The 27,013-nt window shown below is 44.1% G+C and overlaps 3 protein-coding genes across 3 annotated transcripts; 2 read left to right on the forward strand and 1 right to left on the reverse strand.

Moving 5' to 3' along the window:
• The first annotated feature begins 11,202 nt into the window (after positions 1-11,202).
• LOC119137873 (cyclic AMP-responsive element-binding protein 1-like) lies at positions 11,203-14,964 on the forward strand. The gene is made up of 8 exons (XM_037277443.1): positions 11,203-11,363; positions 12,489-12,577; positions 12,657-12,803; positions 12,885-12,985; positions 13,328-13,467; positions 13,543-13,725; positions 13,796-13,949; positions 14,031-14,964. Exons 2-8 carry the CDS (start codon positions 12,497-12,499, stop codon positions 14,173-14,175), a joined length of 951 nt encoding a protein of 316 aa, XP_037133338.1. The 5' UTR covers positions 11,203-11,363; positions 12,489-12,496; the 3' UTR covers positions 14,176-14,964.
• Positions 14,744-16,881, reverse strand: mettl21a (methyltransferase like 21A). Its single transcript, XM_037277457.1, has 3 exons — positions 16,284-16,881; positions 16,094-16,205; positions 14,744-16,025 (listed from the first exon to the last, which is right to left on the reverse strand). Exons 1-3 carry the CDS (start codon positions 16,428-16,430, stop codon positions 15,628-15,630), a joined length of 657 nt encoding a protein of 218 aa, XP_037133352.1. The 5' UTR covers positions 16,431-16,881; the 3' UTR covers positions 14,744-15,627.
• A 21-nt stretch (positions 16,882-16,902) lies between these two features.
• LOC119137869 (cyclin-Y-like protein 1) lies at positions 16,903-20,631 on the forward strand. Its single transcript, XM_037277429.1, has 10 exons — positions 16,903-17,680; positions 17,747-17,821; positions 17,904-17,938; positions 18,010-18,110; positions 18,347-18,382; positions 18,591-18,642; positions 18,702-18,821; positions 19,733-19,899; positions 19,959-20,121; positions 20,190-20,631. Exons 1-10 carry the CDS (start codon positions 17,524-17,526, stop codon positions 20,304-20,306), a joined length of 1,023 nt encoding a protein of 340 aa, XP_037133324.1. The 5' UTR covers positions 16,903-17,523; the 3' UTR covers positions 20,307-20,631.
• The last annotated feature ends 6,382 nt before the right edge of the window (positions 20,632-27,013 follow it).

The raw sequence follows: 27,013 nt of genomic DNA on the forward strand, positions 1-27,013 counted from the left end.
GAAAGCAACCTAGTCATCATTGCACCTTGATCTCACCGCTATTGAGGATTATGGCCTTCACCCCTCAGGCCTCCGCCACCGCCAACTTCCCGATCAGACAACAGTTTTACGACTTGTGGTTTTATGAGCCACTCGGTGAGCGGTCACCTTATCGTGCTGGAAGGGGTTTGTGTGACCTGATGATCCTAGGAGCTGAGTTGTCTGGGGCCCCTGGCAAGGTCACAAGGTCATCCATGACAAACAGGTCCTAGGTGGGGGACTAGACAAAACTCAAGAACCAAAGCTGATGGGTGGACGGATGGACGGATGGATGGATGGATGGATGGATGGATGGATGGATGGATGACAGATGAATGGATGGATGACAGATGGATGACGGATGGATGGATGGATGGATGGATGGATGGATGGATGGATGGATGGATGGATGGATGGATGGATGGATGACAGATGAATGGATGGATGACAGATGGATGACGGATGGATGGATGGATGGATGGATGGATGGATGGATGACAGATGAATGGATGGATGACAGATGGATGACAGATGGATGGATGGATGGATGGATGGATGGATGGATGGATGGATGGATGGATGGATGGATGGATGGATGGATGGATGGATGGATGGATGGATGGACGGACGGACGAATGGACGGACAGACGGACGGATTTCTGAGCCTCAGCCACTTTTTTCTGTCGACAGCCCTCAGCTCATTTCCATCCTGCGGCCAATCCCGACTTTTGTCTTCCTCCCACTGCCGCCCGCCCAACTTGTGTGAAGCCAAAGCCTTAGTGATTTGTCATCCGGAATCCCCGAGGGGCATAAGAAGCCATCCTTGAAATCTATTCTTTTGAGATGTGCATGCTTTCTTTGTTTGGCATTGTGATTCTATGATGTCATCACGTGTGCATCCTTGTGCTCCCCACCCCCTCGCCATTTTGTGTCCATTGTCATTCAAACGTGACCCCGCCTTTACCCCCCTCCCTCCTCCTCCTTGACTCGCCATCAAAATACGAGCGCTTGAAAAGCCGCCTCTTGTGACCTGCTCTTATCTTCCGCCGTTTCCTGCTTTCTTACCCACCCTGGGTACACAGCCATTACCGACACGCCGCTCCCCCGTCCGTCCTTCTGCGCTCGGCTCTGCTCCGACGGCTGTCAACAATAGGGACTCCAGAGCCACAATGGCAGCCCGGGTCTGGCTCGGCCCCAGGGGGGACCGTAGCATATCGTCCCGGCCAATCTTAATGCACGTTTTCCGCAACAAATTGGCCAGTTTACTTAAGAAGCGCTCCATGAATATTTGATGGGGTGAAGGCGACCGAGTGAGGCGATACAATGACAGGGGCTTATCTTATTAAGGCAGACAGACAGGGGGGTCGGTACCTGACCCGGTCCAGAACACTCCTCTGAGATCTGGGATCCAGGCGTCTTTAAAAAAATAAAGACTTTTTTTCCCCCCATGTAGCAAAGGCTTTTAAATTTGGGGTGCAGGATAAAGTCCAGAATCTGTTGGGTCTTTCTGCAGCCAGTCATACTTAAAACGCCAAATCGGAAATCACAATACCGAGTCGAAATGCCAAGAGCGGTCGGTGTCCTGCTCCGCACACAAATGTCCTGTTATTTTCTCTTTGTGACAAAATCGAGCGCGTGATCCAATGATGGCAGAAGAGGAAACAACACAGGGATACTTTTCCCAACTATCCCTCCCTTCTCCTTTCTCTCCATTCTGTCCCTCTGGGCTTGTGTGATTTACAAAAAAAGACCTTCTCATATTGCCTTGGCGGTGCTGGCGAGTAATACAGCAGCCTCCAAATCAATGGAGCCTGTCCTAGATTTCGCCGCGGTCTCAACTCTCTCTATAAAGGGATCTGGAGGGCACTCTATATTTTTATTAGCTGCAGAGAAATGGAGAGGCAGGGACCTGGATCTCATTACACACACACACGCATGCACAATAAGTGGACATATGAACACAGAAGTTGCCTACACATAAAAAGACATGCACAAGCATGTGAAATCAACGTACTTCACCCGAGTCCTGCTTGGGGGGCTGCTGTTCATCAGGGACACACACACACACATGTGGACAGAAACACAGGCGTGATGCAAATGTCACAGTGGGTTACACTGCATTGCTGACTCTGCACTTGGGAGTCTGTAGCGGCAAAGGATGCATGCGGCATGCAAAAGGACAGAAAGCAGAAATGAGACATGTTCCACTTGACATTTTCACTTCCTCAGCGGAGGAACGTTTGAGGACAATGAAAGCATTTATCCGTCTTTCTATTTCCAAGAGGCCTTTTTTTTGTTCCGAGATTCGAAAGCAGGAAAGGCACAGGACAGATCACGAGTTCATCACAGGACTGACATAACGCTGAGATGTTTTCGGATTGTTGTGTCGGAAGAACCTGGAGCAAAGCGATACAAGCACGGAAGCAGAAATGTAGATTCTTCATTTTAATATCGCCCATTGTTACCATTGTTCGCTGGTGACACATTAGACTTGTCGTCATGGCGATGAGAAATCATTTGTTTAGTCAAGGTTTGAATCAGAGTGCATTATTTGCTATCTACTGATGACATCCAGTGTGACTTTTTCAGTTCAGTGCAGTTTATTAGAATCGCATTGGGAAAAAAAAAAGGTGAGGCTGTCAAACAAAAACATAAAAAGACAATCATCAAAACAAACAATCCACAGAGTTAAATATATATTTTAAAAAAAACAAGGTTACAATAAGGTTAAAATAATATTTGGCTGTTGTGATATTGTGTGACTTTGAATTGCAAAGCAACTGGAGCTGTTGAAATAAAGCTGAGCAAAGCAATAAATGACTCCCGAGGGGCAAAGACGGCCAGCAGAGGGCAGGTGAGAGCGACGGGGACGTTTCGTCATCGTCACGTCAGAAGCGGCTAAAATCATTCTTACCCTTTGCGGAACAACACAAATGCCTCACATTTGTCACATAAAACGTGCCTGAGAGGGGAAAAAAACTCTTTCTAGACACAAATATGATCAAATGGAGATTGTTTGTGTCGGTTGGACTGATGTCAGATTTAATTGGACACTCGGAAGCAGCGCTTGCAAAGTGCTTTCTCCGTCGCCCGCCACCCCGTTGACACAAACGGGGTCAGAGGCGACGCAGCCTTGCGAACATCCCGCGCACCGGCCATCCGCCCGGCTGCCAGACGGACGGGCTTCGTCAGCAGCTAATTAAATCTGCCGCTATTCATTTGCCCTTAATGTGCTTTTAATTGGATTACAGGCCTGGTGCCAGAGGAAGGGGGGGTTCCACTTTCCGAGAAGGGGCGATGGGGAAGCCAGAGGTGAGGCGACAGGGGACGATCGCAGTCTGAGTGGTGACCTTCCATTCGGACCAAAGAGGAGGAGAAAGATCAAGAAGCAAGCTTTCACGTTGATGCATTTCTTTTTTTTTTACAGTCAGCAAATTCCAAGAGAAATACCCACCACCATAATTTATATCTTTGAGCTGGGGTGTCGTAAGGTAGAGAAAAGTGACTATTGTAGTGGGCGCATGACTGACAGGGGCCCGAGAAAAGAGTATTTTCAATTTGCGGCATTAAAGTGGTGGAAACTCGAGTGATTTTTCTTCTCTCCTTGTAGAAACAAATCCCTGTCGGCACCATTCTGTGCGTGTGCGCGTGCGTGCAAGAAACTATTTGCAAGAAACTAGATGTTATTTTCATTTAAAACGATATCTGAAACCTTTTTGACTCACATGCATCTTTGATATTCAAATGATTCCACGCAGTGAGATTAGAAGAGGGAGGGTTGGAGGTCAGTGTTTAATTTTTACACGAATCCACAAATTACAGTCTGATCGATGTTCTTTTAATGCGTCTCTCTTGAAAAGCGGCCAAATCCGACTCCTCTCTCGTTGCCTGATTATGATTGCAAGTTGTTTTCCCGCACATTCGTAGCAGGACGATCCCGCACTGTGTCTCCAGGACGTTAATTACATTAAACGAGTGAAATTAACGATGTTCCATATCTAACCATTTTCACACTCCTCCATTTTCAATGGCATATTTTATTGCAATTCATTTAGTGGCCTGTTCAAAATGGCGGCTTGGGATGCAAATGCAATGAAGTCAACGTAATGTATATCAATGCTGCAATGATGTATAGATATTTAATTGAGCGTACATCATTTTTTACTTAGTATTCAAGAACTATTAAGTCACACTAAGTGCGCTTGTGTTATCCACTGTGCCGTTTGGAGGCATTTTGGCAACTGATTCATTGCTCCTCCACCTCATCGAGCCATCAATACAAAAACTTAAGGATGTGCATTGATTTCTTCACTTCCATTTCCGGCTGAATGGAGTCACTTTCAATCCGAATGAAATGTGACATTAGCGAGTAGCGCGGCCCTGTTTGGCCAAATTAAAAGGGTCATCATCCATTAAGCGATGAATTGCACAAGAGCAGCGAGACGCACGAACTGGGAGCAGCCCGAGCTCAGTCTTACATGTGAATGTCATCAGTTTACATCAGAATTGTCTTCTGCCATTCAGGGGGAGCTTTATTGAGGTCTGCTGTAAAAAAAAAAAAAACGATGACAGCATGTTCTGCGGATTACCCACAGTAACAGGAAGGCCCTTGTTGGAATTAGATAACATAGCAAAAGGTTCCAGCTCAAAGCGCTGAGCAGCCGGAAATGAATTCGGTTCAACTCCACTGTGTCAAGGTAATGTCGGTCAATTGTTGTGGTGAAATGAAAACAACATCCACAAGTCACAAAAGGACTGCTACATGGAGACAGGCTTGGCTGACAACAGAAAATACATTTAGGATATGAACATTTTCATTCAGGAACATTTAAAGGAATTATATTAGTGTTATATTTTGTAAAAATTTGAATTTGAGAGCTCATGTTAGTTTTAAAGTCAAGAAAAAACAAATGGGAGAAAACTACAGTGATGTTGGAAACTGGCCATGTTGAGCTTCCCTAAAGCAGCTGTTTTAAAAGTGACAAGGGGGAAGTTTGGAATGTATTCAAAGGAGAACTAATGAATTTCAAATAATATTTTCGAAGAAAAATGAGCTGTTAAAGTCTTCTGAACTGCGCTACAGGAAGATAGCCTCGAGCTAGCTTGCTAGTTTAGCTAGCGGTTAGCTCATTGTTCTCGGGCTTCCTCCCACGTTCCAAAATATGAATATGAAAACATTATTAGATTTCATTTACCCGATAGAATCGATCAAAATTAAATATACATATTTTATAAACATTTATTTTCCTTTACATTGGGTATTGGAATAATCCAAAAGTAAAAGACATTACATTAACATTATGGTACTTGGATAACATTACCGACATTTTTTAACAGGTAAATCGTAATCGTAGCGCAATACTTAAGAATTAACCCTGCCGACTCAATGTGCTGTTTAGAACAAAATAGCCAATCTTTCTTGTGTTTGAATGGTTGGCAATAACTGTTTGTTAGACAATTATGATGAAATTACATCAGGATGAAACAACGTGGCAGGAAAAAAAAAACCAGCAATACGCAATAAATCAACAAAACGCAGAGTGACTTGCACCGTCGTAAATGTCCTTCTGAGGGAAAACCGTGAATCTCTCGACTTCAAATTGGCTTTAATTTTTAACCGCCTTGTTTTTTTTTGTGGGTTATTTGGATGGAAAAACCTGACACGATATTACTTCCTTGACCTCAGTGGCCCTTCGGGTTTGCTTCCACACACAAAGTGACACTTTGGTGGCTCTGGTTTAAGAGGCAGCCGCTAAAGCACATCCCAAGCGAATGATGTCAAAATCAATATGGCAATGTCACCAGGCCCGCCGCGGGAGTAACGACAGGACCCGAGCGTGCTCCCGAGTCACGCGCAGGCACGCACTTAAACACACCCACTTCATCATATCATCAAGCCCATCAGCGGATTTAATGGGGGGAGCGTTTGATACATCGCAGGGGTCGAGGTGAGCCGGGCCCGTGACACTCCTGCTAATGGCTGCCGTGAGCCCGAGCGCCTTCACCTGTCGCCCGCCGTCTTTTGGCTGCCCGTTGTGCTTATCACAGCGTGCCTTGTCTAAAGCACCCACCGGGGGATGATAACAGGCCAGAGGTCAATCCCTCCTGACGTTATGAAGTCATTAAGTGAGCAACTTCTGAAATCCAGATGAGATCTTTTCACAGGATCATGTTCAGCCGTCCTTTTCCTCCACACTGGCTGCAGTCTGTTTATCATGCCAGGAAGAGAGTGGCAAAAACAAATTAGTCCACAGGAGAGGAAAATAGCCAGGGATATTGATTTCGCCTTTTCATGCCAGAGTGGAGCACAGAAAATATTGGGCTATAAAAGGGAAACAAGGATATAAAGCCATTACAGTGCACACTTAATTGATCCCTCTTCCCATAACAAATTAATTGAGCGGAAAATGGCAGATGGCTTTGATGAATGTCATAAAAAGGCTTGTCAGCGAGGCTGCTGTGCGCGACCCCTCGCCCATGTGCATAAGAACTGGGGGGGCTTCTCCATTGCCTCATGTGTTTCAATCCAAGCCGTAGCGATGTTAATCATATTGACTTTTTGACATAATTGCTAATTGTCCGCTCTTTCATTTCACCTCCTCGCCCAGCGCTTGCTCAACACGCCGGCCGACGCTTGGCTGCCTGCAGTGTGTATGTTTGTTTCAGGTTATGCTTACTGACAGGTCGCTGCCCTCGTAGCAGAACAAATGCTAATTTAATCAATTGGCTATAAATCCTACCGGTCGCTGACTCATGCGTCTTCTGCCCAGGGGACTCTGACAAAAAAAAAAAAAAAAAAAAAAAGCCCTGCCAGTGCAGTTTGTGCAGCACTCTTGCCCATCCACACACACACGCACACACGCTTCATCCTGCTCCTCTTCCATCATGCAACATCAATATCTCCAGAATTATGGCGGAGTAACCAGAGTGAGCGCATATGTTGACATAGTGGGATATTTTTTCCCCCCCGCACATCCACTAAATTCTCGCATCTGTGCAGACAGCTTGGAAGCTGCGGTGGGTAAACACACTCGGGTAGGCATCCATCTCCCTTCTTAACCACGGAATTATTTATTGAGCGCATATTCCCGCACACAAGCGTAGCGTCTTAACATCCCAAATATCCAAATTGGCTAATGCTGCTGACGCTGACTTAAGGGGGCTTAGAAGCTGTTTAGGGGGCACGGGGAGGTGATGGAGTGACACAGAGGCAGAAAAAGTGGGAAGTAGAAAGTGTCATGCCACAGAGGAAGAGAAGTGCCAGCGTGAGCAACAGCCTGATAAGGAAACATTGAAAAAAAAAAGGTGGCAAGGGAGGTGCGGAGGAGCGGCTGTCTGCTGGCTACAATCGGGCTGTGTTCAGAATTCTGCCGGGCCCTCCGCGGCCCCCGTGTTCCCCATCAATCTCCGGCTCCTATGGCAGCCGCCAGCAGCTGCATCTTAATCTGCCGGGGCCGGACGTGAGGACGGACAGGTCGCCAGGGCCCAGCTGTAAATAAGCCATTTCCAGAGTGTCGACATTCCAACACGCACCTCCTGCAACTGTCCACGTTGATAAGAATTTATTTTTTTTACATTACAAAGCATTGTCTTTTTTTCTTGGGACCTACAAGAAGCCTCAGCCCCACCTTACCTTATTTGGTATGTGTTCAATTCCACCCCCTCATCACTATTAATGAAATCAGTGTGCGGTGACATCATTGCGTGGCAGCCAGCGAAGATTAGCCTCCACGCTCACGATAGCGTGTAGCATCTGGCGAGCGATGCTCACCTGAACACGTGGATTAGCGAAAGAAAGTCTTCCAACTCACCGAAGCGTGTCAGTCTGTTAGTTTGCAAGAAATTCGCAGCAATTTACATCATAGCGACTAACAAATAAAAATCTTGGATGTCGGAAGGCCGCATTGATGGCTCTGTTGTTTTAAAAGTATCCAAGACCTTGACCAGTCAAAGGTCAGCATATTCTCCACACCTGCCAAGCCTGCTTTCTCCTGTAGCCTCAGGGTAGAGAGGTTTGTGTTCCGCTGGGATGCTGGTAACCATGGCAACCTTTGAGGAGGCGTGGGATGAGTGAGGGGTGGATGGGAAGGGAACGTTACAATGGCTACGCCGGTCACACTACAAGAAAAAACGACATTGTACACAGCGGGATTGACTGAGTTGGCTTCAGAATCTTTTATGATTCTTAAAAGTTTGGACGACAGCTCTTACGACATGTACACAATGTTTCGGGCCACCGTGGACAAAACGGGATGGATGGGAGACAACACAAGGGGGAACATGACAGACCGTGACTGCCAAGCTAGACTTAAAATGTCAAAAAAACTCCACGCGGGATGTTTTACGGTAAAAAAAGAAGAAAATGTTGAATTTTCTCATTGTTATTTTGTGAAGTTGTTGCACAATGAATCTAGTCAGATGTATAGTCTACTTAAAAAAAAAAACTGTGTCTGGATCCAGATGATTTTATTTTATGACCAAATAATTCAGCAAGCATCCTGCATGACAAAAGAAATACAGAAAAAGGCAAGAGAGGGAGGAGTTAACGCCTCGCTGGATTGATTGAAATGTTCTAATAAACCACGGTGCCGCCAGTATGGATTAAGAAGAGGACCAGGTCAGCACAATCGCGCCATGTTAGGAGAACTTGGCTGCCCGGCGGGCGGCACCAGCTCGGATCTGGCAACAATGTGACATTTGATTTTCATTAATGCGCATTGTCCCTATTCAAATAAATAAATGGATAAATAAATGGATAAATAAATAAATGGATAAATAAATAAATGGATAAATAAATAAATAAATAAATAAATAAATAAATGGATAAATAAATGGATAAATAAATGGATAAATAAATAAATAAATAAATAAATAAATAAATAAATAACACACTGGTGTCTTCAGATTTGAGAACCTTTTTTATATATGCTCTGTGCGTGTGCATGTGTGAACGCTTAAGTGTCTGTGGGGCCTTGTAGCCATGGCAACCTCCGCCAGGTGTTCATATGCAAGCCTGATAATTCAACGTGATAAAAAAAAAAAATTGCATAAGGTCAGTGGTATTCAAATGAGTCAAGTAATTCCCCCTTTAGCCACACTCCAGACTTTGCCATGTATCTCAAGACCATGATTGAGTGGCAGACATGATATTTCCCAAGATACAAGATTAAGGAGAGTTTCAAATGCTGACATCATGTCATGTTATTCAAATTGGTGGATGCAGCGTCACTACTGCAATTAGGATTTAAAAACACAAATAAGGAGGCAAAAATGACTGAAAGTGCAAGCAGGTTGGAAGGATCCAAATTGTCAAGGGGCAGGCTGTCGATGGGCTTTCGTGAGCTTGAGGTTTGACAGCTGGATTTAAGGAGAGGGGAAAGGGCTATAGATTGAAGTCAGGTCGCTTCATGCTTAAGATTAAACTCCCATCCTCCTCCTACGCCATTTTTGGGGGCGTCTTTGACATGATTGGCTGAGCTGTTTGGGCCCTGATTTACAGCCTGGCTGCAGCCTTGAAAATCAGATTTTCTTTTGCAGCATCAGCAAGCGGAAATCTAATTGAATCACACTGACCAGGGCGATACATAGAAAATGTGATGAAGAGGTTAATAATTGATGGCCATTTTGATTTAGTCAAAGTCTTTGTGTTTGCACTGGCAATTTAAGGAAGGCTATAGCTAACCGGGGATGTCGCGGCGAACGTAGCCGGTGGTCTTGATTAAGGGAAATCAATGTCTAATCAAGTCAGCCGCATACGAGATCAGACGCAAAGGCAGCTTTGGGACAAACATTTATCACGCGTGCCTCACTTTGAATGGAAAAGTACAAAACTTTACATCCTTGCGAATGCCGCATCCTGCCTTTCACGTTTTATTGCAAAGGACGGCGTTTAGGTCACAAGTGTTTGCACCGCTGGGATATTCAATCACTCGCGAGGTATGTTTCACATCTGCACGTACGGCTTGAAGAGCTGCCGCGTTGACCTCGCACATAGAGATGATGGTCATAAATTGGTCTGAAGTCTCATTTTCCCCGCAGGATTTTGACCAGCTGCCACAGCTTAGAACCCACTTTGCTGCGGCGGCCCCCACACGCCGAATGACAGAGATAATGAGAACATTTTATGGCCTGGCTTGATGACCAGGGAGAGGCAAGTGTATTGCCAATGCAAGAGCTGTAAATAGTACATAATAAGCACCACATGGTTGAAATCTGTTGGCCTTCCATTAAAAAGAAAAGAAGATAGGAGCTAATTTCACCTTTTGCACCCACAGTCTGGCTCGGGTGGGTGAAACATGATGTGCAACTTGCTGACCAGGATGGAGAATGAAAGTGGAAGAATTCCAATGCCATCATGTGGACGGTAAGACACATTGCCGCGAGCGCTCAAACGTGCATGATTAAGCTGGATGAAAATGAGAACGTTGCAAAAACTCGAACAACGGGTTTGTGTTCTGTGTCAATATCATTAAATCGTGAAATATCCAAAGAGAAAAGTCCGCCTGTCGCAATTCTCCTATAATCAAGACTTTTAAGGAAATAACTTGAACTTCTATTTGCACAAACGTTGCCAGCCCAAAATAAATATTAACATCAAAATCAAATAAAAGCAAATCTTTACCACAAAAGAAAAGTAAAAATAAGTACAAAATTAAATAAAGATTTTAAAAAATTAAACTATGGAAATAAATATGAAAATAAAAAACGTAAATAAATATATACATAAATACAATATCAATGTACTATATTTAAAATTATTTGTATTATTTATTTTATATTTGGTTTTATTTTCACTTGTATTTGTTATTTTGGCCGTTTCTGTCGTCCATAAAAGTACTACAGTACATAATTATGATTATAATTATATTATGCTTAAACTCATTCTAGTTGTATGCGAAAAAATCGCTGTCAACACAGTTCTGCTAAAAATGCTACTGTACAGTCCAAAACAATTCCATGCTATGTATTTATTTTCAAACTTGTGTGGCATTTCCATTTTACTTTTGAGAGCGATACATTTTGAGTGCATTTTGAGTAAGTACCGTCCCGGAGCCGTTAGGTGTCGCTAACGCAACCACATCCTTGTATGCCAACCTCTTACAAGAAAAGAGGAAGAAACTTTCGGCCATAGTCGTGAGTTTTCGGCTCCTCGGCCTTTTTCGGCTCTTTCCGGACATCCGCTCGTTCCAGGCCGATTCTCGCTGTCGTCGTAGCCTTCGTCCTCCTCTCGGTGTTGTTGTTCTCGGTGACGCGACGGAGGTGTAGCCTGACGCGGTCTCTTACGTGTCGGTCTGAATAAAAGTGGAGCTCCGTAGACCCGGGAGTGACGAAGCGAGTCTGTGTTGGTAAGAGGATACGCATCCGATCTTTGCTAGACAGTGAGATGGCTGCCCGCAACGTTTATTTGCGGCTTGTATCTGCACAACGCCAACAAAGAAATCATGGCGGCGGCGTTGCAGAGGCTCACTAAAATGAGTCAGTCGTTGCAATGTTCGGAAAAAAAAAAAAAAGTCAGACTTAGATGGAGACTGGGTTGCATTGAATAAAATTAAAGAAAAGGGAGAGAGAAAATGAATGACACCTTTGGACTAAGTCACAGAAGCAGTTTGTCTGATACATTTGAGTAAATAAATTGTTTGAAATAAACTGAAAGCATATAAACTGTGTGGTACACAGTTATAGAATTTTCCCTCGCAAACCCTCAATGCATGCAACTTTGCACTTTTAAATCACATTAACGCATGTTGGATTTATCCGCGAAACCGCAGTTTAAACTGAGCACTGACGACCCACAGCGGGATTGCGAAGTAAACCAAACCGTCTTATTTAAAGCGGAATTAAAATTGAAAACCCTATTAGCTTGTTAGCATGCTAGCCGAGCTATGTTGGGCGCGATGGCGAGCGGCAAGCTACATGCGGTATTTCTGTACACAACCAAGACAGACAACAATTTACATCGATTAGACTCCGATTGCCACTCATCGTGATTGTAACTTTCTTGCAATGTTTTTTTACTGCGTTTAAATGAAATACGTGCTCGCGTGTGTCGAAAGCCACACCCTCCTTCGGGGATGCAGGAGTTTTCAAACTGAGAGCGACTTTTTGATGACGAATTCATGCTAAGATCTACCAGTTTGATGCCCACTTATCAAATTTGCTCCAATTATCTTGAATAATGTTATTTTTATTGGTTATTATTGAAAATTAAGGCAACCCCACAGTAATTAAATAACATTTAATAGACAACGCTATACCTCTATAAATCGCTGCCAGTGTTTACATTTTCAACGGTTCATATTTACAACATTACAAGAAATTTACAATGTCTCGTTACTGGTACGCCATCTTTAGAACAGGCCTGCAGGCTATTCTCGGGGTCCTCACCACACTGCCTTAGATATTGTTGAGGTAAAGCTGATGAACACGATTTAATGCCGACATTCATTCGACACGTTTCTGTCATTGTGCAGATTTTTAAATGACAATGGAAGCTTGTGCCGATACACAATCAAGTGGTGAAACGGGTGTGAAACAGGAGTCTGAGAGTGGCCTGGCCCAGGTAACCACATCACACCGATAGTTGAGAACGTCTCGTTTCACTGCAGAGTTTACATCCGGACGGGTTGTCCTGCTTGTAGGCTTCCATTGCATTGAGCCAGGCGACGTCCAGCAGTCCTACCGTGGCCTTGGTGCAGCTGCCCAACGGCCAAACCGTCCAAGTGCACGGGGTGATCCAAGCGGCTCAGCCTTCGGTTATCCAGTCCCCTCAGGTCCAAGCAGTTCAGGTGTGCATCGGTTAAGCGATGTCACCAAAAAAAACAAAAACAGCTGATGTGTACAATGTGTTTGTTGTCTCCCCTGCAAAGATTTCAACGGTTGCTGAGAGCGAAGACTCTCAGGAGTCTGTCGACAGCGTCACAGATTCTCAGAAGAGGAGAGAGATCCTGTCCAGACGACCTTCGTACAGGTTTGTTGTTTTGTAGTACTTTTCCCAGAACATTGTTGCAATTTTTTTTTTAATGTATCACGTTGTAGTGGTAGGGCTGAAAGATTAATTGGATTCAAATTGACATCCCAATGGAGTGTAATGCAATTTTTAAGTCACAAAGGCTGCAATTTGGTGGGGCTGTGTAAAAAAAAAAAATTGCCTCATTTTGGTAGGTCAGTAGGTGTTATTTTTTATTGTTTTTTTTAATATATTGTCTACTCGACAAGATGACTGTTGAAAAATGTCATTGTGATTTTACATTGTTGTAATACGATTTCAGCCCTACTTGATAATCACGCCCGTCTGCTTTTTCTTTGTCAGGAAAATCCTAAACGACTTATCATCAGACGCTCCGGCCGTTCCGTGCATCGAGGAAGAAAAGTCAGAAGACGACTCGGGTCCGGCCATCACCACCGTCACCATGCCCACGCCCATCTACCAAACCAGCAGCGGCCAGTACAGTATGTTGCTTGCCCACTGCCAGCTCGTCATGTGGCCTTGAAAAAGAAATCTGACGTTTCTCACTTATCTCGCAGTCGCCATCACTCAAGGAGGGGCCATCCAGTTGACCAATAACGGGACCGACGGCGTTCAGGGTCTGCAAGCTCTCACCATGGCCAATGCTACCACGGGCCAACCCGGAACCACCATCCTGCAATACGCCCAGACCAGTGATGGCCAGCAGATTCTGTTGCCTAGCAACCAGGTGGTTGTACAAGGTAAAGAAAAGATGGCGACCGGAATTTCTCTGGATTTGATCTTAGTTACCATCAACCTCCCATCCTTCAGCCGCCTCCGGAGACGTTCAGGCCTATCAGATCCGCACAGCGGCGACCAGCGCCATCGCCCCCGGGGTTGTCATGGCGACCTCGCCCGCATTGGGCACGGGGACGGGAACAGAGGAAGTCACGCGTAAACGAGAGGTGCGCCTGATGAAAAACAGGTAGGTTGCTGATCATCCGCCACGATGACAGTCCCACGATTAAAAGCAGATTTTGAGACATTTCTTTGTCTTCTCGTCCAGGGAGGCCGCCCGCGAGTGTCGCAGGAAGAAGAAGGAGTACGTCAAGTGTTTGGAGAATCGCGTGGCCGTGCTGGAGAACCAGAACAAAACCCTCATCGAGGAACTCAAAGCCCTCAAAGACTTGTACTGCCACAAATCCGAGTAGGCGCGGCGTCAAACGCCCGCCGACTGTACAGAGACTCAGCCAAGAGCCATGCGTACGGATGCCATGCTAACTTTTCTAATTGTTTCGCTTTGTAAAAAAAAAAAAAAAAAAAATTGGAAAAAAAACTGCAAGACATGTATGTGGCCCAGTCGGCAAAGTTAACTGCCAAGTACTAAGTTAGCGTTCCGTTCCCTTGACGTCGTGATGAGTGGATTTGTCCTCAAAGGAGCGCCCTGAAATGAAATTGGCCAAAGGAAGGGATGCTGTCGCTGAGGCTTGACGAGGAGGCGGAGCTACAAGATGTCATCGGCCCTAGTGATCCAACAGTCGCCCCCTCCCTGCAAGGGCTCACTTGAAGACGGAACAAGTGATTTGACGCCGTCGCTGAATTCGCAGCCTGGGTTCGATCTTTGTTTCTGCTCTCCTCCTTGGCTCACTTTGCCTTGCTACGCAAACATTAACGCTTACCGATCAGGTAGATATTTTTTTTTTTTTCTTAATTGGCGTTTGGTCTCTAACCTTATAACTGCAGGGTCATTATTTTTTGTTTGTTTTTTACCAATCTGCACATTTTTTTAAGATAAACTGGAGCTCCACCAATCTGTTTGCAATAAACAAGGGCCTTCTTTTAGACCTGGAGTGAGAAAGGAAGGAGAAAAGGGGAGAAAGATGAATTGACACAAAGCGCATATGTGATCCTCGTATTATGAAATGCTTTTTGTATTGTGGCTTTTAATCTAACCATTTCTGATGTCATTATTTTCTTAAAATAAAAACCAAAAATAATGAGCCCTGCTTACAACTTATGCAATAGATACTTGGTCACAGACGGCCTGTGATGTATTTGAACTTGTCAAGCTTAAAGGGAAATTTAAGAAGGTTCATTTAGTAAGATGAGGTTGTATACAGTATGCACTTTTCTTTGCTGAAACAATCCAAGAGATACAAGTTGTGACAAAAATGATATTGCAAATCCAAACCATTTTTTCCCAGCATTGGCTTTGACTTGACTTCCCATTTACCTGCTAGTATATAGTTTGGATTTGAAATATATATTTTTCACACCATGTATTTGACATTCAAACATGAAGCACCAGGACAACTTAAAGCAGTAATTGATCACAAAATGTTTTTCTTTTTTTTTTTTTTTTAGGGAGGGGGTGTAATTTTAATATTCAGATCACACCATAAGGTGTGTTGCACATGGTAGTTGACTGTTGTTGGTCAAACATTCTGCTCGTGCACCCAGCCCGAGAAGGCTATTTTCTTTTTAGCTATGATGTATAATGACACTTTGTTATATTTCATGTGGCTTTTCATTTATTTTCTTAATGTCTGCACCAACTTGTATGATACATTATGTTAGAGCTGTTACATTTCGGCAGCTGTTAATAAAAGTGTTTCTGATAAGCTTGGATTTCAAAATAATACATTTATTTCAATTTCAAGAAATCATAAATCACTCCTGGGTAGATGCTTCTGCGCTTTGTATATATGAATGTCCTTGTCGTTGTCATAGTGAACCTCCTCGACGGTGAACCGCTCCTTCAGCATATTTAAAAAATTGCTATCTCGTTCATAGCGGATCCTGCAAGCCAGCAGCACCACGGTGGCATCCGCACATAAGTGCTCAAGTGTCTCTATCAGCGGCACAAATGTGTCCTCCAGGTAAACAATGTCTGCTCCCAAGACTAGATCGAAGCCCCCAGCTGGGAAGCGGGCCAGCCCCTCGCCCCAAGACAGTTCAGACACCACCACAGATTCCCGGAGGTCAGGTGGCAGGTTGGATTTGACATTGGAAGAAAGGAAGTCCAGAGCACACTTTCTGTCAGTGACGGTCACTTTGGCACCTGGGAAGTCAACAAAGTCACATTCAATTTGTGCAAAGTGTAAAGGGGATATAGTCAGTGCAAGTTACCTAACAGGGCTGCAACGATGCCCACTAGTCCGGTGCCTGCTCCCAGCTCAATGGACACTTTTCCCTTGAGATCCACATGACCCAGCTCCAAGTACATACACAACACAACGGCCTGCACAAAAAAAATGCATGAGCATAAATTTAAGCAACATGATCAATTCAAGCTCTGCTGTTAAGGTAGGTCACTGACCGCATCCCACACAACTGCTGCTACTCCAAGTTTCCTCCAATCCTGGGCTATGTTGATCTCATGGCTGGCGAAATGAAAACGCGATGATGAATTTTGGAGTTTGGAAAGCGCTGGCACCACATTTTCGACATACGGAACCAGAGCCATGACTCTAGTGGAAACATTAAATGTTCAACTATAATAACAAATCATTTCCGCTCATTTTTTACTTCCGGTGAAGCTAAACAGGCTGTACTTTTGCAATGCTGCCCTCTTTTGATGAATATTGTCACTACAATTACAATGCAGTACTGTACGTACTGTTTCCTTTTCACTATCAAGTTTGTAAAAGTATATGATCACTTTTATTTATAAACATCACGCCCATCGTCGACTCACGTCAATTTGGAAATCGCTACTTGCTTGATTTATACTGACTTTTTTTAAATCTCATTCTAAATTACATTATAATGTTTGCCATTGTTGATTATGTTAGTCCCTCCTGAAACATATTTCTGTCGTACAATACAAAGTAAATATGTTTTTATTATTAATATTTTCATGCAAATCTCGAGGGCTTTATTATTTTGAAAAGCAATTTCCCGGATATGGCGTAACATACGCGCTGACGAACGATAGGTCCGCAAGTATGTGCAGAAATGCGAGCTAACGTGGGACAACGCTTGAAAAAAATATACTTTATTTCTTTGATCAATCTCAATTGAGAGTCGTTGTTTTTTGTTGTTTATTTCTTTTTCAATGCATCTTCACTCCACCATGGCCTTTGATTGAGGCGGAGTTTTCAGATCCAGTGAATTTATAGTGACGTCGTGGATTGGATTGGGATGCGGAAGCTAGCCGGACAGCTACCCATCGGTCAAGAGTAAGCCGTGACTTTGTGTTCTCTGCTAAGTAAGATGACCGGACATATTTTACAAGATTAAACTTTTTGCACCCATACTCAAAGCCATCTAAAAATGCAACCGTGCTTACATTGCGACGCACACGCCCCGGACATGTCAGCTGTTCAAGACATGTCTGGTTTGTTTGCATATTTGTTCAACACAGTACAACACCCTTCTTCTCTGAAGCCAAGACACCTTTCGCCGCGAAGCCTTGCACGCCGGCTTTACATCCTTACACCTAGTCTAACTTAAAAGATACTAGTTGTGGATACCGCTTGAGTTAAGAAACCGACTACACACTGACAAGGTGCACCCTGCAGCTCCAACTTATTGTAAAGTGCATTGGAAAATAAGCTATGGGTGGGTCGGTGTCCTGCTGCATCTCTCCAAGAGAGAGTCCGAAGAACCACAGGATAGAGCTGGAGCTGGAGGAATGTCCTTTTACTGCAGAGGATGTGAGTGAAGACACTGGAACCTACCTGCAACACATCAGTGACAGAGAGCTCCCTGACGGTGAGAGAAATGCACCGTCCTCTGCACGAAACAGAATTTATTTGGATAAACTTGACTCACTTTCAGAACTGGCACATGAGGCAAACCCGTCGGACCACCCGGGAGCCACCACCCTGTTCCTGAACAAGTCTCAGACGGATGGTGAGCCTTTCTCCGTCACTATCTGCTTTTATTATTCGCCTGTAAGTCACCTAAATGTTCTGGTTTTCATCTTTGAATTTAGTGCGAGAGAAAAGGAAAAGCAACTACATGAACAATGTGAGTTTGGAAAAGATCTACTCACAAGTGATCACGAGGTTCCTCACGCTAAACCTCGCCGTTCACTTCAGGTGTCTCCTGGCCTTGCGATGAGGAAGTACAGCTCCTGCTCTACAATCTTCCTCGATGACAGCACAGTCAGCCAGCCGAACCTCAAGAACACCATCAAATGGTACACATGGCAAATATGGGAGATGTGCGTAGCTCTCAGATTCGAAAGTTGAGCAGCAGAGCGAATTATTCGACCCTGCTGTCTCGTCACTAACTGTCGGGCTACAGCAGGTAGACGTGGCTCCACAAAATACAAACCAGTACAAGAAAAAAATATATACAATTTAAATACTTTAAAACATCTCCTTCCATCTGTGACGCACATCTCAAACTGATGTCCTTCTCTTTTTGTTCCAGTGTGGCCTTGGCTATTTACTATAACATCAAAAACAGGTCAGAGTGCTTTTCTTATTTACCTAATAAAGTGTAATTTATGTTTTCATTGATATAATTAGTGAGTCAGCAAATGTTGGTTTTGGCTAATAAGGTAGACTCTAATTAGCACGCTGTAAAATTCCCTAACTAGTTACTGCTGTTTTTTTGTGGCTGTGAGAAAAATAAAAAATATATCACTTGAATTGTTGGTTCTCTCCCACTGCAGGGATTCCAGCCGCTCACTGGACATATTTGATGAGAAGAAACACCCGCTGTCGGTGAGACGATTGGATTTTCTCTGGTTTTGGCTTCTAACTGACTTTTTCTGTCTCCCTAGCGGCAAAAGGTTGCAGACGACTACTTTGCAGTGAACCCCGAGCACAAGCTCATCTACCGCTTCATCCGCACGCTCTTCAACTCTGCCCAGCTGACCGCCGAATGCGCCATTGTGACACTGGTGAGTTCATGAAATTAAGATGAGTCAAATGAAATTCCAAAGGTTAAATAGACATTTTCATCCAAATGTATTTCTAATCAAATACCGTATTGGCCCGAATATAAGACGACCCTGATTATAAGCCGACCCCCTCTTTTTCAAGACTCAAGTTTGAAAAAAGACTTTTTGAACACCAAATTAAAGTTTTATACAGAAAATAATTACAGTACATCTGAAACAAATGATTATAACAATATATTCGAGAGAAAAAGCATGTTATTTCGCCTCATTCAAATCATGCCAAAACTGTCTACCACATCTTAATATCTGAACATTTAAATATGTAAACTAAAGTGCAATCACATTTGTAAATGAATGACTTCTGTTTTTTCCATTTTCTGTTATCTCTTCCCTTATTTTCTTCTTTTCTTTCTTCTTACCACTATTCTTTATTTTTCTTCTTCGTGCTACCGGTATTTTTATTTTTATTCTTCGCTTTGGCCTGGGGAGTTAAGTTCAGCATTCGCTTTAAAGATATCTGGCGCCATCTAGCGTTGTGAATGGGTATAATGTCTAGATCCCGAATGTAAGACCACCCCCACTTTTTCAGTCTTATTTCAATGCAAAAAACACTGTCTTATATTCGGGCCTATACGGTAAATAGTTTTGCTTGTGTGTTTTCTTTCATGCACAAGATACAGTTTTGATCAGCCATTAACAGCATTTTTTGTTTTTTAAAAAACAGGAAGTGATATTTACAATATTGCCATCCATTGCTGATGTTGCTCATATTCATTTTTATGTCCATATTAAAGAGAACATGACTAAGTACAGTACCTTGTGGAACACCAGTCCATACATTTGATTCAACTGGACTCATTATTTACTTGAGCAAAGACAGATAAGGATGATATCTTCTGATTCTCTCACAGGTGTACTTGGAGCGGCTGCTAACTTACGCAGAGCTGGACATCTGTCCTTCCAACTGGAAGCGTATTGTTTTAGGTGCCATCCTGCTGGCCTCCAAAGTCTGGGACGACCAGGCGGTTTGGAATGTGGACTACTGCCAGATCCTCAAAGACATCGCTGTGGAGGACATGTGAGTGTTGTGAGCAAAAATAGAGCCCTTAATCTTTTCTAAATATATTTTTTTTTCAGGAATGAGATGGAGCGTCACTTCCTTGAGTTGCTCCAGTTCAACATCAACGTTCCGGCCAGTGTCTACGCTAAATACTACTTTGACTTGCGCTCGCTCGCCGATGACAACAACTTTGGCTTCCTCTTGGAGCCGCTCAGCAACAAGCGGGCTCAAAAGTTGGAGGTGAGTCACTTTGTCACGTGTCTCTATTCCGCCATGTGTTCCTCACAGGCTTGCGACGTTGTCTTCAGGCCATCTCAAGGCTATGTGAGGACCGCTACAAGAACCTGAGCAAAACCTGTTTGCGGAAGTCCGTCAGTGCAGACAACTTGGGTGCTGTCAAGAACACAAAGGCAATATTGTCTTAATTTGGAACCCGGGCTACCATCCGAGAGATGTAAACTGGAACTCTTAAGTTTGAAATGAAAATACTTTGCAGACGGACATTTCAAAGTGTCTCCACAAACTTTTGGATGCGACCCTGTGGTGTCGTTCCTCGCACGGAGACCAAATTAGATTTTGCTTTGCTTACTATGTAGGCTATTTCTGCTGAAATGGAAGAGACTTTATTCGACTAAAATAAAATCAAGTACTCTAGTTGTTGTTATTTGTTGTGGCTAAAAGATACAATTAGACACGTGTGTGTCTAAAATTGTTCACTGGAAAGTCCCCAGGAATAAAATTTCCACCTGAGTCCTTTCATCTAGCAAAGCTTCCTTTTATGTGTCACCTGTTTCAAAATTGCACGACGTGTTTACCTCCACAGGGGGGCAGTGTTGCACTGCTGACATTTCAACTGCAGCTCCGCAAATGAAAAAAGGGAGTCTTGCCAACAAGTTTATTTCACAAAAAGTTTTAAAAATATATCTATATAAGCATCAGGCATTAACTAATACTCTTTTTTTTTTTTTTTTTTGGATGTGGAATTTTTGGTGGTCTTTTTTAATGTGCAGTTTTCTGGAATAATCTAAAGTGCAACTCGATTTATTATTAAATGACTAAAACTTCTCGAAGCATTTCCGGTTCTGACGGAGCTTGACCAGAAACAAAACACCTGCAGGAACATTCAGAATCTACAATGCTTTTTTTGTTCTACACAAGATGTCTTCAAGAGCTACCAACGAATCTTATAATACGTATAAATAATAGACTTTAACTTTTGTTTGGAAAAAGAAAAGTTTAGCAGATTAGGTACGAACCAAATGTTCTATATAAATTGTATTATTTTTGTATTTGACGCAAAATAACAAACATGGCCGTCCGTTCATTTCATTCCCAAACTAAAAGCAATGTGAAATCTTAATTTTGTACGTGTGTTGTGTTTTCCTTGTAGGCCTCACAGTTCTAGTGTGGCTCCATTAATCTCTCAGCATCATGAGACTTGACCGAACTCATCAAGCTGCCTCCCGGGGGAGTCTCACCATTTACCCTCTGCTCAGGTCAATCTTTACAGAGAAGGTGAGAGAATTGTCATACATCAAAACCGTGCAGATGACCTCACAAATATCTCGCCAGTTCACATTTAGCATGTGTGAACTCTTTAGATTGTTACGTCATGAAGTCAAAACTGCGCCTTTGAAACCAATTTTTAAAAAAGCAATTTGAAACTACATCACATCGGATTATTTTACAAAATTGCTGTGCTGTATTTTAAAATAAACCTGCGCAGTACCCACTTTTAACGTATCAAATATTAATCTCGGGGTTTATTGCGCAAATTTTTGAGTTCCATCAGCAAACGTTCTAAGAGCTACAGTGTTCTGATCCACCAGCAGATGGCGCTGTTCTCGCGTTAGTGTGTGCCGCATCCCAGCAGCTTGTTGCTGAGTGACAGTCGCCCACACCACACTCGCATCAGGAAGCAGTCAAAGCTGTTTTGGGTCAATCCATTTGCACTTTAAGGCTTCTAAATTCCATAATACTTTTAAAGATGAGCTTAATGTGTGGAATGTTTGGTTGAGTTGTCATGGAGTAGGCTAATTTAGGCTAGCCTGCTAATTAGCGACCGTTACATTTATACGTAATGGTTAGCTTACTTTGAGAATGTTTGAGCTTTTGCTATCCGCGACAGAAAAAGTATACAAAGTCAGGCATTACATTTTGCGCACGATGCAAAACAGCCGCGTTTCTTCCGACGTATTGTTTTGTATAGCGTTGCAGTCCATACAAAAGTATGACGCATCCGCCTGGGTGTCATCTGCAGGAGTAAAGCGATGATCTTAACGGCGCGTGTCGGATCCACGCTTTCACATTATAGCATCCATCTTGGCTTTGCCGCCCCGCCGCTCTTCCTGCTGAGCTGGCACAAAAATGGCTGCTGACTGCCGCTGGTTCTGTTTGTCTTCTAATGAGCTCAGGATCCAAATTTTGCCACGCAGCTCTGGCAGCGCTGCAAAGTATTTCACAGAACCAGATGTTGGGCATACACCAACAGCACGCTTAGCTAAAGAGCGCCTGTATGCCCTTTGACCTTAGCAGGGAGGTTGCTTTGGCAATAAAACAGCAGGCATGTGTGTTGGCTTGGCACTCATCATCACAACACCAATTTACATATCTGCGTGTGGCTGTTTACAGTAGAGAGCTAAAGTGGGTCATGAATTTCTTACCTTTTCCTCTGGTGCCAGTTAACAGCAAAACAATGCGGTGAACCTGATGATGATGATGATGACGTTAATGTTGCTATGTGCGCCGCGATTAGCGCTTGCAACGCAGTGATGATGAGTCCAACCAAAATGTCTTGCTCTGCATTAAGACCGTGGTTCTTTTGTTTGTCTCGGAAGGGACACAAAATGTCCGGACGGCATCTCATGTTGACCTTCACATCGAACCCTGCACAATAAGTGCCGTCAGCCGAGAGAGTGTAATAAAGCTAATGGAGCGCGAGGCAGTTGAGAGAATGGGGGAGGACACGGCACGGCCGTCCACGTGTGTCTCTGCCTTTATCGAACTCGAATCTGTCTCCACTCTGGAAGCATATCTGCTTCAAAGTAGTAGCAAGCGCCACGTTTATTTGTCGAGAAACGTTGAGGTTGTGCTAGCTTAGCGAGGCTAGCTTAGCATGCCGCAAATTAGATCAGCGTGAAACTGGTCTGGTTTCACCACAATCAAAGCTTCAAATCACCTTATCGCACACCCCGAGACAATTTCGCCCTCGGTTAAATCGCCAAGAATGGACTTTTTTTTTTTTTTTGGACTGCCTGCTTGCTCTTCGGCACCCGCGGTGACAGTTAACGGGATTAGGCATGGCTTACATAAGCGTCTCCCATGGCAACGGCGCAATGGCAGCAAAGAAAAGGCAGGGAGACCATGTGTACCTGCAAAGTAAAGTTGTTACTTCTGATGATGTCACCATCACAAACGTTGCCGACACTAGTGGGCGCTGTACCGGGGCTGGCCCCGTCAGAAATCTATCTAGCCCCTCTTGCCTTTTATTTGATGTTCTCAACTATATTGATGAATTATTTTCTCAGCTCCCCTAGTTATCGGTCTAGCCCCCCTTTCATCTAAAATAATCCTAGCGCCGCCCCTGGCTCTGTCAATGTTTCTTCACAAAATGTGTGTTTCTCGTTCCCTGCCACAGTTAGTCCCGTTGGATATGCACGGCCTTTGGAATGCTTCATTTCCCATCATTCCCTCAAGGGCAGAGACATGCAAGCTTTCTGCCTCCAATTTTTTTTTTATTAGCAATACACTATAATAATAGTTGAATTGGCTTAAGTGAAGCATTACAGTTGACATTTCGTCCCGCAATGAACAGTAAACACGACCTTCCATCACCTGAGCATTTTTGATTTCTTCGGCTAATTTCCAAAACTGCCTCCATCCATGACATCCAGTCAAGAATTCACTATTCTATGATTTGATGCTTAGCGTCAGCTGCGCCCTTTCCTTCTCTTCTCCCATCTTGATCGTACTGGCAGTAGATTGGCCCGGTCCCAGAAACCAGTCCCGACTGAGCTTTTGGGACTTACGAGACCGGCATTGTCACTTTTGCCTCGTAGCGCAGCATCAACTTGGCATCCAAGTTCAAAGCTGTGATTGGTGATAAATGCGTATAATTAGAAGGGGTGGGTTCCTTCCATGGATTCCTTGGCCCATTTAGGGAATGAGGGCTCTGCAGATTTCTGAGTACAGCAGACAGAATGAGGTGATTAATTCACAAATAGAGATATAACTCTCCGATGCAATCGGAGCCGAAACGCACTCCTCTGTTGTTTCTCTCCCTCAATTGTTTGCGACCGCCTGATCCGCTTCAACCTTGAAACGTTTCCCCCGGCGCTGGTGTGTTTGTCGACCACGAGGGGGTCTTTAACCTACATAGGTAGCAACATTAGCGGAGCTAAAAGCGTGCCACAAACTCTACTGGAGGACAGCCAAGTCAGCAGCGGGATGCAAGCTAGCAGTCTCGATCGGACGCAGCGCGGGGAGAAAGGACCTTTGGGCTCGGCTTCTTTCCAGGCTCAAACATATTTCCCTGCTGCCTTGAAGGACTTCCCAAATGATGGTTTGACATTGAAATTGACCTTGACGGTCATTGCTTCACATGGCATTTATTTACTGCTAAGTAGCCATCGCTGTGCCGCGGCGAAAGGTGGCGCGAGGAAGATTTAAAGGCGCCCGAGTTAAGTTGAGGGTCGATTTTAATTTGGCCGAGCGCTGCGGCTGATAATGGCGATAACTGTTGAGGCGCATCACGTTGCTGTTGTCGGTTGAGGCTTATCAGAGGGCATGCGCATCGCTGATTAGCTTGCAGCTTTCGGCGAGATCAGCCATCTTTGTCTGGCTCGTTGAAGCGAGACGCCACAGCGAAGGTGACAAAAGGACATCGAAGGGATTATGATCACGGGGGCTTTTGGGAGCATGGCAATCTGCTCACGATATAAATTTATCACTTGGGTAAAAATACGGTCATCTGAATGATTTTCCACTGCACAGATCAAGCTTGCGGTTTGTTATAAACGTATTTTGCGTGCTTTAATCTTCCGCGTTTACTCCGGTGAGTCTATTTCGGCTTCTGCAATGTCAAAGTCTGTGTGCGCCTCTCCTGGAGACGTTTCTGTTAGCCGGGTAATGAGCCGGATGTGTTCACCCCCACAACGGCGCAAACCTCCCTTCTCCACTGTTCCGCTATAAAAATAACAAAAGAACGAAAACTGCACAGTTGCTCTTTGTGCTAAGCTTGCATTATGCAAAAAAATGAAGGGTCCATATGAAGTCTTGTGTTCCACTCATTGCGTATGCATTCTTTTTGTTTTGAGCATGATGCGTGTATAGTTATTGTTAATTTTACATAACCTAGCAGAATTTCTTTAAAGATCAGGATGAGCGTATTTTTATTTTAAAATCTCAGAAAAACATGACCATCAACAAAACATAATTTAATTACTAGAACTTGAATTAATGGGTTTTATTTCTTACAGTGTCACATTTAGATTCCATTAACAAATGAAAAAAAAAAAAGGGAGGGGGAGGGGGTTACGTGTGGTATTTCCCATAATGTTCCACGCTCCCTTGGGTGTCCACTAAACGATAGGATGTCACCGAAGTGGGCGAGTTGGGGAGGCCCGGCTGGATAAGTGAGTTTACCTTGGCAGCCGGCCCTGGATGTGTCACTACTCATGGTCCTCCTCTTTAAGTGCATCTCCGTCCCTTCACATAATTTGGCCCCGCTAAAGACAACGGCGTCACCTGGAGCTTCAGAGAGCAGCCACGGGCCACCCCGGGCGGGCAGGTCCTTCACGCTGACCTTAAATGAAACGCATGTGGATCACTCGCTTCTAATGATCCCGTTTGATCGAGTTAGTGCATCAAAGCACATTGATCGGGGTCACCTCTGTCCCTCTGCTGCTTTCACTTGGGTCAGACGTGACGCTTTTGACATAAAAAGGGTGTCATCGTTGCTGCTGCAGAATTTCTCGCGGCCGAGGAGGGGGGAGAAGCAGCGAGAGAGAAGGGCATCAACAGAAGACAAAAGGTTGGGGATGAAATTTAAAAAGGAGGCAACGAGAGGATGAGCGGGCGGGAGAGAAGTGGAAGACGGATGAGTCAGCACATTAGGGAATGATGAGGTGTGTGATGGGACCTAATCTGGTGTCTGCTCCATACAGTACACACTGTGTGCCTGCATGCCCTGAATGTGAATGGCGTGCTGGTGCAGGAACAAGAGTGCCGTGTGGGCGGGGAGAAAATGCTCTGCCTGTCACTCACAGCTGTGAGATACTTTTTTTTATTTTATTTTTTTAATGTATTTTTATTTTTTTTTTAAATAAATTTCTTACATTTTTATTTATTTTTTCATTAAACAATGTATTTATTAATAAAAGTCCAAGACAAACTTAATTCAGTCTTTATTTGAATCATAATCAAGACAAATCTATACAATTCTTTTGCTTTGGCAGCCCTCACCTTATATATATATATTTTTTTTGCAGGCTTCCCACGCTCATGGCCGGGCAGCGTGACAGGCCGGTCAATCGAAGTCAGCAGTGATTATGCAAGTTGCTTATGCTTAATGAGGATGATCAGCGCATTGCCAAGTGAGAATACCTTGATGATTTTTTTTTTTCGCTGTAAATGTCCAGTAGAAGCCTCAAACACATTGACTTTTTTCTTTTTTAATCCAGTTCTGAATGTGGAGATCTGCTTATCTTGGTAAGATGAAGAACGAGTTTATCCGTTTGAATGAATTTAATGGGGGTTCTTAAAACTCCTATGTGTGTTGAAAATTGGAATATAATTAGCCTCAACTGTCGATCCCAAAAGCATCTTTTTCTTGCCACATATTGTTTCCATATGGGCCACCATTTTGCCCCAGCCTCCTACGCATTTGTCTACTCCCCGCAGGCTGGACGTGGTCCTCCATGCACTTGCGCTCACCGCTTTGATGTGTTGTGATTGCGTCGGTGTGGTGGTGGCGCCGGCGGTGGTGCACTGGGCTCGGGCTGGGAAAAGGGGGGGAGAGCAAAGAAGAGAAGCGCGTTCTGCAGTGAAAATCTGCTCGCTCCTACTGAAGCGTAGAGAGACTGCAGCACCAGTGAACGAGCCTGTGCACCACCTGCAGTCCTCGGCGCACGCG

Source organism: Syngnathus acus, chromosome 2 (assembly GCF_901709675.1).
Source record: "Syngnathus acus chromosome 2, fSynAcu1.2, whole genome shotgun sequence".
Classification (NCBI taxonomy): domain Eukaryota; kingdom Metazoa; phylum Chordata; class Actinopteri; order Syngnathiformes; family Syngnathidae; genus Syngnathus; species Syngnathus acus.

Bases quoted from the DNA above. Each gene is read 5' to 3' on its own strand.
- LOC119137873 (XM_037277443.1), top strand. From the start codon at position 12,497: ATGACAATGGAAGCTTGTGCCGATACACAATCAAGTGGTGAAACGGGT. The intron at 13,726-13,795 runs GTAAAGAAAAGA...CCCATCCTTCAG, and splicing joins CAACCAGGTGGTTGTACAAG to CCGCCTCCGGAGACGTTCAG. The intron at 13,950-14,030 runs GTAGGTTGCTGA...CTTCTCGTCCAG, and splicing joins GTGCGCCTGATGAAAAACAG to GGAGGCCGCCCGCGAGTGTC.
- mettl21a (XM_037277457.1), bottom strand. From the start codon at position 16,430: ATGGCTCTGGTTCCGTATGTCGAAAATGTGGTGCCAGCGCTTTCCAAA. The intron at 16,206-16,283 runs GTCAGTGACCTA...TTTTTTGTGCAG, and splicing joins CAGCAGTTGTGTGGGATGCG to GCCGTTGTGTTGTGTATGTA. The intron at 16,026-16,093 runs GTAACTTGCACT...TTGACTTCCCAG, and splicing joins CATCGTTGCAGCCCTGTTAG to GTGCCAAAGTGACCGTCACT.
- LOC119137869 (XM_037277429.1), top strand. From the start codon at position 17,524: ATGGGTGGGTCGGTGTCCTGCTGCATCTCTCCAAGAGAGAGTCCGAAG. The intron at 17,822-17,903 runs GTGAGCCTTTCT...CTTTGAATTTAG, and splicing joins GAACAAGTCTCAGACGGATG to TGCGAGAGAAAAGGAAAAGC. The intron at 18,111-18,346 runs GTACACATGGCA...TTTTTGTTCCAG, and splicing joins CTCAAGAACACCATCAAATG to TGTGGCCTTGGCTATTTACT.